A 12,686-nucleotide genomic window follows, 5' to 3' on the forward strand; every position below is an offset into this window, starting at 1 on the left:
AACATGTTACAACATGTTTTTGTACCGTTCGTGATCGTGTTTTACAGCCACATTGCATGAACTCGAACCGCTCCGTAATTAACCAAAATTACTTGAATGTGACCTGGTGACGGTCACGTGCTTACTTCCTCTGTTTTATATATTCCTCTATTTTATATGTGCGCAATGGAATACCACCGGATGAGCATATGTCTTTATATCATGATTCGTGCTAGTAACAAATGTGTGAGACAGCAAAAGGACACCGCAACCCGACATCACGTCCAATTACGCTTTCTCTCTCAATCGTGCACCTTGCGCTAAGGAAAGAATATCGGAGTGCCCTCCATTACTTTCTCTCTTCGCACTCCTCGCCTCCTCCGCGTTTCCAGTAACACATATGTGTGCGCTTCGATATTAGAGAGCCTACAATCAGAGTGACGCTATATGGGTATCACTTGTGATTGATCCGCCATGTTTTAGCCATTCAGTTTTTTAAACACATTATTTTCTAAATTTTAAATTTATGCTAAAAAATGCTCAAAAATGCTTGTGACAAATTAAAAAATGATAATAAATAAACATTGTATATAAAATAATAAAACTTTTACATATATTATTTATTATAAAATTTCATTTATTTTGTACTAGTGTACATTTTGCAATATTGTATTATACATTTTGTAATATTACACATTATTTGCGCTATTAAATGCGTTAGTTTATTATCCATTCTCTGTTTCCTATATTTTAGGAGCAAAATGCATCTGTAATAATATAAAAGAAATCAAAAATTCAGAAAAATATTATATATGTATATACCATTTTATAAAATATTATATATTAAATATTATCATTCGTAATTATCATTTTATTTGATTTATACTCACAATGCAATGATATATAATTGAAAAGATTACGACAAAAAGAGAAAGAATTAAATTCGTAACCAATGTGATGACTATACATATACTTAGTACATATATTCATCTAAAAAGTATCCGCGGTACTTTGTCACTAGATATATGACCATCAACACACATCTAGTGACAAAAAACCGCGGATACTTTTTAGATGATCCAATACTTATACATATACCAAGACACTACCGTGTCTTCAGATATTATAATTAATCTGTGTATACTTTATGTTATAATACATTTTTATTTTAATATTTTAAATACATTATTTATAAAGAATAAATTACTTTACTTCACATACAGATGAATTTTTTGACGTGTCCAATTTTTATATTTGCCATTTATACTCTTTAACCAATTCATTCGGCGTTCCGTGTCTTTCAGACATATCCTTTTTTTAATGAATTGTTACAAAACGGTATTATATACGGTATATATATCCAATTATATTTCTAAAATAATTTCGATAATTTTATTTTTATCAATGTACCTTTACGTATCTACATGTCGTTCAATGTTGTTATACCTAACCCTAAAATTGACAGTCTGTTGGATAGACTGAGACCGTATATCTCTTTCTCTCTCGCAGAATTTCGTTAAAACATGACGTCATCTCTCGTATGGCGCCACTCTGATTATAGGCTCTCTATTCGATATGAGTGTGTAGTGCCACGCGCCGAACGCCATTCCTGCCGGTGCGTGTACACAAAAATTCACAGGAACCTAGTCAGAAATGATAATAGAATCGACATCGAATCAACGTCGATTCGACGTTGATTGACGTCGATTTCATTATTATTTCTGATTGGGAAATGGTCAATCACTGTATTGTGATCATTGTATACTTTATTGTAACATTTATATATTGATTTATGTTATGTATTAAAGTGTTGGTAATTTATATAAAGTATCAATAAAACATTGGATTTGCTAATACAATATGTGTAATGAGCCTTGAGCCTTACAAAAGTGACCATCATCACAGTGGGATGTTAGAAGAACACTCGACTACTCCTGTTGGGCGCCCTCTTTTTTATAAAAAATCCAATTTTTTTTATATGATTTTCAATAGTTCCACAGTTCCTAATAATTTTAGGAGATAATTCTGACCATTACAGACATAAAAATGTGATTTAAAGATATGGGGGGTTAACCTCACGCAGCTTCCTATTTTTGGAAAAAATCATGTTTCATTACGATTATGGATGGATTCCCAATAGTTCCACAGTTCTTGATCTATTTTTGAAATAGTTATGTTCTAAAAAGAAAATAAAAAGGTGATTGAATATTCAAAATAGGTACCCAATACATTGGCATAACTTCGAAAATGTAAGTTTGATCCAATTTTCTCATTGCGATTTTTTTTTAGAACTCTGCAGGATAACCCCTGCGGAGTTTATCGAAAACGATTATGGCAAAAATCCGGAATTAAAATTGTAAATGTTGCAAGCGATAATAGATGTCCCTTTCCTAATTTTGAAGTACAAAAAATGTTTTCAAAAGTTCTGACGGTTCTTTTAAGAGTTCTGGGTAGACCCCGCGGTTTTCTATCGAAAATCCTTATTACAAAATCCCGTGGAATTTAAATTCAAAAAGTTACAAGCGGTAATATGTGCCTATTTCCTAATTTTAAAGTATCAAAAAATTTTTGAAGAGTTCTGACGGTTCTGTTAACAGTTGTGTGTAGCTCCCCCGGAGTTTTATCGAAAATCATTATGACCAAAAATTGTGGAATTAAAATTAGAAAAGTTCCAAACGATAATAGTGTCGATTATTTTTAAAGCACAAAAAATTTTGTGAAGACTTCTGACAATTTCGATGAGAGTTTTGATTAGTTTCCGTGGAGTTCTATCGAAAATTCTTATGACAAAAATTCGTAGAATTAAAATAGAAAAAGTTACAAGAGATTATAGATATTCATTTTCTAATTTTGAAGTACAAAAAATTTTTTGAATAACATTACTTTAAATACGAAGCGCTACTACGGTCTGAGTGTTGAGATATTAAATTAATATATATTCATATAAATGAATTAATTTCAGAAATGATAGTTACCATGCCGATATGGTTATCGGACTTTTCCGAACGCAATCAATCTAAAATATTAATAAACCCTCCAAATTTTCCAAATTAATCTTAAAAAATTGTAATAAACATTTAAATTTTAAATTATTAAACGTTTAAATTTTAAATAATTATTAAACGTTTAAATTTTAAATAATTAAACGTTTAAATTTTTTGAAGATTTCTGATAGTTCTGTTGATAATTTTGGGTAACTCCGCGAAGTTATATTGAAAATCCTGATGATAAAATCCCGTGAAATTTAAATTTAAAATTATAAAAATAATAAGGCTCAATAAATTAAAATAAATGAAAAGAATAAAGGCTACGAGCCTAAAACAATCAACACAATATAACAATGTGCATTAAACAGTTAAAAAATGAAATAAAACATGTCATGAAATTAAAAAACGTAAAATATAATTTGACAGTCAGTAAGTGAACAAAAACAAACGTTTCGATCCCTGTTGGATCATTTTCAATGTGACGACAAGATAAAAATAGAAATGTAACGTAGATAAAATATATAGAAATTAAATAAAATTCGCGTCGCCAATCGTTTTTTCGTTTAATGTACGGTAATCGATTACCATGCGCCAGCGTTTATTACCTAATGAGTCGGGCTTCTTGGGGACTATCCAGAGGGGGGAGTTGTAGGGGGAGTCGGAAGGAGAGATGGTGCCATTATCTAGGAGAGCCTCTATTTGTTTATTTATTTCTTATGGATGGGAGGATATCGGTATTGTTTAGTGTAGACAGGATGGTTATCAGTGGTGTTTATCTTATGACGCATGGCATTTGTGTATCCCAATGGGTCGGACGGTATGTGGAAAAGATCGTTGTATTTGTTTATTAACTTATTCACGTGCGCCGTTTCCTCGTCGTTTAGGTGGTCGAGTCGTAGGACAGGTTTTTATTTGTTCTTTGCGCTCGTCCCTAGGGACGGTTTTTTCTGTGGTAGAGGCAACTTGGAATGTGCGGTCATTTTTTGCGCTATTCGGTTCCTCGTGCCCTAAGGCCGAAGCACGTCCTTCGAATAGCAAAGCGCCGCTTGTTCGCCCGTCGGAGACAATTTCGACTTCCTCGAGCTGAATTATAGGAATTTCTATTTCTTGGTCGATTTCGCTCGCATTTATTACGCTAATAAGGGCTCTACCGTCACGATTAGCTACTAACGCGCTACCTAGGTACACGTTTTCGCATATATTAATTCGTGGAACATACCCTTCCGATAATTCTGAATTGACAATTCGCACCGGAATAGTGAGACGAGATCTAGGTGGGACGATTACGGTATTTCGTTGAGTAAAAGGTATCGTGATGTCCCGCCACGTTAGAATTTTTTGTACGAAGTCGATTTTTGTGGCGCTGCATAAGAAATCCGATCCTAGGATTCCCTCTTGAGAAATTGGAAAGTCGTTCGTTACAACTTGCAAGATTATGGCGTATCCCATAAATTTTATTTCGACGGCCCCGAGAGTTTTTATATTTCCGTCGGTTATTCCGCTAAGGAGAATCGACTGCTGAGTTTGAATGCATATCTCGGGATGTAGATTGCGTATTTTTATTAAATTTGGCGCAGCACCTGTATCAATCATGAATTCTGTTGATTGTAGTAATCCGTCGGCAGAAATGACGACAGTAGGTGCGTGAGAGAAATCGCGAGGATTTAAGACTGCGATGCGTCGTTCGCGATATTGTCTGATTGGGTTTCGATCGCGCGCACCGGACAATTTTCCTGAATTCTCCCCGCTCGAGATTCGTCCGTTATTCCCGAGGGGCTCCCGGCGTTTCCCTGGTTGACCCGGGAGTTATTATATTCACGTTTCCGACATTATTCGATCTCATGGCCCGCGTTTTTGCAATATCGGCACCATTTATCGGAACGAGTATTGGTGTAGCGATCAGGGGGCGCATTGCTGCCGGCGCGATTCTCGCGGCTACGATACGGTTCAGGAGGGCGTATATCTCTAGTATATGAGTAATTTAAGTTTCTCTGGTCACCAACATTTCCTCGCGTTTCTTCGGGCCGGTATCTAGAGAGAGGCTCCTCACGTCGGGGGGTTGATTGAGCGAGAGGGCGGTAGGGCGAGCTTGCGAGAGGTAGTCGTTGAGGTACGTTTTCGTACATGTTTCGAACGTTGTATCTTTGTTTATCGAGCTCCTCCCTTTTTGCGAGGGACTTGGCTGCGGAAAATGCCTCGAATGGGTTCTCGCGGTGTTCCGATGTGAGTTGCAATCGATATTGGAGGGGGAGACCTTCGCAAAATGATCTTGCAGTGAGCGCGTCTACTTCGGCTATCCTTCGGGGATGCAGGGTTCCTCCCGTACGACGCTCGACGTCGAGAATCGCGGTACGCAAATCCTTTACTCGACTAATATAATCTAGCATATGTTCGTTTTTCTTTATGTATGACGTACTTAACTCGCCACGATATTGATCGATTGTGTTAGACGATCCGAAGGCCCCGTTTAAAAGATCTATTAGTTGAGTTACCGTATCGCATGGCTCGTCTTCCACTGCGTAATGAGCACGCCCTCTCAATTTGTTTATCAGTATTTTCGTTAGGTTCCTCTCCGAGGAGGGAGAGATGATTTCTCTAGCGCGACGACAACCCCGAATAAATTGCGATAGCGGAATATTATATCCGTCGAAAGAGGGAACGCATTCAGTGGCTTCCCGGAACGAGACCTTTGGTGGCTGGGAAGATTCCATACAGTTCTCCTGTAGGAAAGCATGGGGTTGCGATTCGAACGGACGTTGGCCGTCGGACGGCGTAAGTAGGGGATCGTGGAGTCTTACCTTATCTACATCACGACGGAGGCTATTAATTTCTCGAAATATTTCGTTCTTGAACGAAATGAGCAGTTCACAGACGTTGCCGTCTCCGTAATTACGCGATCTGTCTACGTATCCGTGCTCGGTTTCATGGTCGGCGATTCGTTCGCGGCTTGACTCTTGATTTATCGTTTCGCGGGTTCGTTCTAGGGCGCTACGCTCAGCCCGGAGTTGTGTTTTCTCGGTTTCAAGTTGTCGTGTGAGCGTGTCGCGTTCGGCCTGTAATCGCGCTTTTTCGATCTCGCGCTCTTTTCCTATTTCCGCCCGTTCCCTATCCAAGGCTGCGCCCTGTTTCCGCAAGCGTTCCTCCTGTTTCGCGAGTGCTTGCCGCAGCGCCTCCAGCTCCTCTTCGCTGAGCTATACGCCTTCGTCTCTCTTTGTTGAGCGAGTATCCATAACGGGATGCGGAAGTACAACGAGGTTAAATAATCGATTCGCGTGGTGAGATTTTATATATCATCCCACCGCTGTCACCAAAATATGTTACGTCCCAAGGTCCAACCGTTGGTAATTAATACCTGGACAAACTGGGGACCAATGGCGGGTAACAAATCGAGTTGCGCGTCCTTTCGATTAAGAAGAAACCTATGGTGTGCGAGAGCGAACCAGAGCGAGAGCGCTGATCGTGAAATTTTTAAAGTGATGCGGCGTTTGTCTTACTGTCTTTCTCGCTAGTTTAAATCCGGCTCGAAGGACCAAAAAATGTGCGAGAGCGAACCAGAGCGAGAGCGCACCGCGCGGAAAGATTCGAGTGAGAGAACGGCACAAGGTGATGTGATGCACGACAGTGAAGAGAACTCCGTTTCTTTCAATTGAACAAAAGAATTTTCTTTAATATAATCAGTTACAGAGTCAAAGAATATAATTAATTAAAAATTAGATTAACAAAATATCAAAAGCGGTCACCCTTTCCAAAATTGTATTTGGAATCGCGGTGATGGAAAATCTCGGCGATTTTCTCGGAAAGAGTCATTTTATCGCGATTTCACTAAGCGGTTAGCGCGGCGATTTAACGAAGCGGTATAGTAGCGAGACTATGATTCTAAGAACTCGAAGAACTTTTAGAAATAAGAACTCTAAGAAGTCTAAGAATTCTAAGCGGTGTAAACGGTTTAAGCAGTGTAAACTATGTAAGCAATCAGCGCAATCTGCCCTGAGGACCGGCGAGATCGAAGCATTTATTACTTCCGGTCCGGGCTTTCTTCTTGGGAGAAATCCAATTAAATTTAGCCACAATCGTAATTATCACGTGGCATTGGTTGTACAAAATTGATTGGCGCTTTCGATTCTTTTCTAGCGACGTTCAACGTAACAGTCATGCGCGACAGAAAATCCGTACGCGGGATTGGTGACAGCGCGTGACGTATTCGTCGGAGCGCGGCGCTCGCGTGCGCGAATCGAATTGTTCTAGAACTTTCGATGTTCCGTTGCCGGTGCCTGTTTGCGTGTACCGAATTGTTTTGAAAAGGCTAAAGAACAATGAATCTCTGACTTTGATGAGGCTTAAAGTCAGGCTCGAGATGAAATCACGAGCTCGCCTTGTGCGTGCGTTCAATAACAATTACTGTCGGTCGACCGAAGGAATTCTTACCTTTTTTTTGAATTACCGATCTCGAACATATGGTAATACCTTCATGAATCTTGCTGGTGGTTCGGTCCGTGGTGCGGGACGCGCGGCTCAGTCTGGACTCTGGTTGGTCAGGCTCCTTGTAGGTGCTCGATGATTGGCCGGCGCTGATTCCGCTCGTTCACACACACGATCTCCAAGTTAAACGATAAACGTATACGCGCGGCGGCGTTTATTGTAAAAGGAGAGGTTTCGTCAAATATTAATATATATACGTACTTATAATTGCTCAAAAGTAATTAGTGTATTTTATAACTTCTACAGTTGCTACACACATATCCAGACTTATGTTATAACTATTTATAATAATTAGACGCGGTTAACTAGGAAGATTAAATAAGATGTACCTATGATTAGATTGGATTGCTCACGCGAGTAGAATTTAGGAATTTAACTAGAAATCGCGATACTCTGGAAGAGACCGTTTCTCTTCGACCAGACCCGACCCCGGGAAGTTTTGAACTACTCCTCAAAAACTCGCTGCTCGCGAGAACAAGTCCCGTTTTTAGAACCCGAACGCTTTCAGGAAAAAGGTGCCCCTCCATGCTGGTAGGGCGCGTGAGGTGGGGAGAAGATGTCAGGGGCGGTCCCTGCAGTTCTAGTGCCCCGTCGGTTATTGAAGTAAGGAAAAATTTGTAATTTGGCCAGGGACATTCCTGGACAAGTTTTATAAGTACCGCTGACGTGACACTACCTATCCTCGAGATCGTTTCCTATTGGTCTCTGAATCCTAGTAATTTTTATGTCTGCTTATTTATACCTATTAACAGAAAAATATTACATTTATATAATAAAAACAACCTCTCACAATCAGCCCCCTTGGTTTTATTGATCCATGGTTGACATAAATTTCTTTACATTTTTTAGTAAAGTGGAGCCACTTAAGGGTTTAGTCAAACAATCTGCTCTCATGTTATCTTTTGGCTCATGTCTAACGAGAATGTTCTGTTCTTTCACTGTCTCTCGGATGTATTGGCATCTTCTATTCATTAGTTTAGATTTTGTTTTGAAATTTCCACTGTGCGAGAGCGCACCGCGCGGAAAGATTCGAGTGAGAGAACGGCACAAGGTTGATATGATGCACGACAGTAAAGAGAACTCCGTTTCTTTTAATTTAACAAAAGAATTTTCTTTAATATAATCAGTTACAGAGTCAAAAAAATATAATCAATTAAATATTAGATTAACAAAATATCAAATGCGGTCACCCTTTCCAAAATTGTATTTGGAATCGCGATGATGGAAAAATCTCGGCGATTTTCTCGGAAAGATTCGTTTTATCGCGATTTCACTAAACGGTTAGCACGGCGATTTTACGAAGCGGTATAGTAGCAAGACTATGATTCTAAGAACTCGAAGATCTTTTAGAAATAAGAACTCTAAGAAGTCTAAGAATTCTAAGCGGTGTAAACGGTTTAAGCGGTGTAAACTATGTAAGTAATCTGCGTAATCTGCCCTGAGGACCGGCGAGATCGAAGCATTTATTACTTCCGGTCCGGGCTTTCTTCTTGGGAGAAATCCAATTAAATTTTGCCACAATTATCACGTAATTATCACGTGGCATTGGTTTTACAAAATTGATTGCCGCATTCGATTCTTATCTAGCGACGTTCAACGTAACAGTCATGCGCGACAGAAAATCCGTGCGCGGGATTGGTGACAGCGCGTGACGTATTCGTCGGAGCGCGGCGCTCGCGTGCGCGAATTGAATTGTTCTAGAACTTTCGATGGTCCGTTGCCGGTGCCTGTTTGCGTGTACCGAATTGTTTTGAAAAGACTACAGAACAATGAATCTCTGACTTTGATGAGGCTTAAAGTCAGGCTCGAGATAAAATCACGAGCTCGCCTTGTGCGTGCGTTCAATAACAATTACTGTCGGTCGACCGAAGGAATTCTTACCTTTTTTTTGAATTACCGATCTCAAACATCCCGCCCGCCTCGTCATCTCCGTGATGATATATGTATAAGGTTACGCATTGAGATTACAAAAAAAACAGTAAACGCGAAAATAAAACAAGCGATACAATACAATGAATTCGTGGAAGAACTTGAGCCGTAAACGAGAGTTATCTGATAAATAACATTGACGAAATGATTCACGAAAGTACACGCGATCAATTCAAGCTCTTCTTTACATTTGATGCACTGTCGTGCGAGATAAACGCGTTAGCCTCTTCTGGCAATAAAACTAATTTGACTAGAGGACGAATTAATTCGGATGAGGCGGTTTTGACTGTGATCACTCGCACTACGCCGTCGTCTCCAGGATGTAGCTGCGTGATCCGCGCCAGAGGCCACTTATTTGGCGGTGAGAGCTCGGAACGAAGCATGCATAGCGATCCAAGGCGTGGTGGCAAAGCGTCCTTGGTCCATTTCGGTCTGGTAGCCAGAGTGTGTAAATACTCGCGTGACCATCTCTGCCAGAAGTGGTCTCGCATTCGCTGAATAAGTTGCCACCTGGAAAGCAAATTCTCCTTCTCGCCCGACAAGGACGGCTCAGGAATGGCCAGCAGTGATGCCCCAATGAGCAGGTGACCTGGTGTCAGAGCCGTGAGGTCGTCGGAGTCGTCTGAGAGGGCATGCATGGGCCGGGAGTTCAGGCATGCCTCCACTTGTGCGAGCAGGGTGCTCATTTCCTCGTAGGTGAGCCTGGTTTCGCCGATGGTTCGGCGCAGGTGATACTTAGCCGATTTCACGGCCGCCTCCCAGAGTCCACCAAAATGAGGTGCCGAAGGGGGATTGAAATGCCAATGTATTCCCTCCGATGTAGCTACGTGTGCGATCTTTCGTCCTTCTGCTGAGGAGGCTCGAAGCATCTCGCGAAGTTGCCGGTCGGCGCCCAAAAAATTGGTGCCGCAATCAGAGTATATGTCCGAGCACTGTCCTCGGCGAGATGTGAATCGACGGAGAGTAGCCAGGAAGGCGTCGGGCCTTGTAAGCTGAAACAGTCTCAAGGTGAACGGCCTTGGATCTAAAACAAACAAAAACTGCGATGAATGCTTTGTGAACGCTGTGCCCCCGCCCTTTGCTCGTCCTGATGAAAATAGGCCCGGCGTAGTCGATGCCCACGTGAAGAAATGGGCGTGCAGGAGTCACTCTCCCTGGAGGAAGGTTCCCCATTTTCGGTTGCGGAGTGGCAGCCCTCCACCGAGTGCACGTCACGCATTGATGCAGCCATCGCTTGACTACTGCTCGACCATGTGGAATCCAGAATCGGAGGCGAAGCAATCCCAGGGTCATCTGGACTCCTCCGTGAAGAGTACGGCGATGGTAGGCTTCCACCAGCAGGCGAGTGAGCCATGACCTTGGAGGCACGATGATCGGATGTCGCTCGTCGAACGACAGCGCTGCGTGCTTAAGGCGCCCTCCAACTCGCAGAACTCCGTGCTCGTCCATGCACGGGCTGAGGGTTCGCAGATGGCTGGATCTGGCAAGGTCGCGTTTGTCTTCGAGAGCTGCTCTCTCCTCTTGGTAATGCCGTGACTGCACTATGCGTATCCACCTGATGAGCGCCGCGTCGAGTTCGGCTGGGAGAAGCGCCGACCCGTTGTGCTGACCGTCCACAGAACCGACCGCGTGACCGCGGTGACGCCAACGCACGCACCAGGAAGTCACTCTGAGCAGCCGGAGAAGCGACGAGAATCTGAGCAGTTCTTCCGGCTCGAGGTTGCTCCTGACGACTGCTGCGAGTGTTGTGGCCCGCCGCTCTGGTACGTCCTTGATGGGCTCCAGGTTGACGCTTGGCCATAATGTCGAATTCCCGCACAACCAGGCGGGGCCCGTCCACCATAAGGAATGGCTGAGGAGCTCGCTTGGTGTCAGTCCCCGGGAGGTACAGTCGGCAGGGTTGTCCTTTCCCGGGACGTGATGCCATTGAGCCTCTGGAAGCTGCTGCTGGATTCGTGACACCCTGTTGGCCACGTATGTTTTCCAGCGCGAGGCGTGACCTCGAATTCAGTGGAGCGTGACCTTGGAGTCTGACTACAGGATCACTGGCGTTGTCGCCAGGTTTAGCACAGAGCGCGTGTGCACGAGCACGCTTGAAAGCAAGGCGGCGGCGCAGAGTTCGAGTCGCGGGAGAGAAACGAGCTTGATCGGCGCGATCTTGCTTTTGGCGGTCAACAACAGAGTCTTCGTTTGGTTGTTTGCGGTGATACGGAGGTACACCACGGCGGCGTAACCTCTTTCGGACGTGTCTGCGAAGCCGTGCAGTTCGAGTTGAGAGTTCGTATCGCCGGTGCCGAGCCAGCGGCCGACTTTGAGCTTCTCAAGCAGTGGAAGTTCTTCCCAGAGCCGCTTCCACTTTCCAGCGATGGTTGACGGCAATGGTGCGTCCCAATCTAGCTGTTGCAGCCAGGCCGATTGAATTAGAATTTTAGCTTGAATGGTCACTGGAGCTAGCCATCCGAGCGGGTCGAAGAGTCGAGTGGTCTCCGACAGCAGACTTCTCTTGGTGAACGTGACGACGGTGCGACGAGGAACAGAGAAGGCGAATTCGTCCCTGGTTGGATACCAGCGCAATCCCAGCGTTGAGTGGTTCTCTAGTTCCCACGACCGCGAATCTCTGGTGAGACAGTACTCAGACGGAATGTCGCGAAGCAGCTCCTGGCAGTTGGCGGCCCACTTTCGGAGAGAGAACCCGCCCGCCATGCAGAGGTTGCGTAGCTCGATTTGAAGAGCGATCGCATCGTCTTTCCTATGCGCTCCGGTTACGACATCGTCGACGTAGCAATCGTGTCGCAACGCATTCGCGCCGCGAGGGAAACGCGGTCCGTCGTCATCGGCGAGTTGACGCAGCGTGCGAATGGCGAGAAATGGCGCGCAAGCGAGACCGTAAGTAACGGTCTTCAACGTAAACTCGCGTATCGGTTCGTCGATGCTGTGGCGCCAAAGTATGCACTGATGCCTATGGTCGTCGGGGTGCACAAGAATTTGCCGATACATCTTCTCGATGTCGGCCACCAGCGCGTACCGGTGCCACCGCCACCGCAGAAGTACGTTCGCGAGGGGTGGCAGCAGGTTAGCCCCCACCAGCAGCTGAGTGTTAAGTGACTCACCTGACCTTGTACGCTGTGATCCGTTGAAGACGACCCTCAACTTAGTCGTGGTGCTGGATTCACGAAGGACGCCGTGATGCGGAAGGTAGCACCGATCTTCGCTGGAATTCGGAGGTTCTGGCGCCAATTCCATGTGACCTTGATCCTCGTAGTCCTTCAGGAAGGTAGAGATCGCCGAATCGTGCGTCTCTTTCACATCGTC

The 12,686-nt window shown here is 43.7% G+C and overlaps 2 protein-coding genes across 2 annotated transcripts; both read right to left on the reverse strand.

Annotated features, from left to right (window-relative positions):
* Positions 1–301: 301 nt before the first annotated feature.
* LOC105145370 (uncharacterized) lies at positions 302–10,728 on the reverse strand. Its single transcript, XM_087412671.1, has 3 exons — positions 10,497–10,728; positions 9,563–10,398; positions 302–6,157 (listed from the first exon to the last, which is right to left on the reverse strand). Exons 1-3 carry the CDS (start codon positions 10,726–10,728, stop codon positions 4,796–4,798), a joined length of 2,430 nt encoding a protein of 809 aa, XP_087268797.1. The 3' UTR covers positions 302–4,795.
* Positions 10,729–11,408: 680 nt separating this feature from the next.
* Positions 11,409–12,617, reverse strand: LOC147910881 (uncharacterized). The gene has a single exon (XM_087412674.1). It carries the CDS (start codon positions 12,615–12,617, stop codon positions 11,409–11,411), a length of 1,209 nt encoding a protein of 402 aa, XP_087268800.1.
* Between the last annotated feature and the right edge of the window lie 69 nt (positions 12,618–12,686).

The sequence above is a fragment of the Acromyrmex echinatior genome, chromosome 1 (assembly GCF_024713525.1).
Source record: "Acromyrmex echinatior isolate Ae372 chromosome 1, ASM2471352v2, whole genome shotgun sequence".
Taxonomy (NCBI): domain Eukaryota; kingdom Metazoa; phylum Arthropoda; class Insecta; order Hymenoptera; family Formicidae; genus Acromyrmex; species Acromyrmex echinatior.

What these genes read in the sequence shown, in the direction of transcription:
- LOC105145370 (XM_087412671.1), bottom strand. Translation starts at nt 10,728, where the DNA reads ATGGCTCACTCGCCTGCTGGTGGAAGCCTACCATCGCCGTACTCTTCA. An exon ending in CTGCACGCCCATTTCTTCAC is followed by an intron (nt 10,399 to 10,496) that starts GTGGGCATCGAC and finishes TGTTTGTTTTAG; the next exon opens with ATCCAAGGCCGTTCACCTTG. An exon ending in CGCACGACAGTGCATCAAAT is followed by an intron (nt 6,158 to 9,562) that starts GTAAAGAAGAGC and finishes GAAGGCGTATAG; the next exon opens with CTCAGCGAAGAGGAGCTGGA.
- LOC147910881 (XM_087412674.1), bottom strand. Translation starts at nt 12,617, where the DNA reads ATGGAATTGGCGCCAGAACCTCCGAATTCCAGCGAAGATCGGTGCTAC.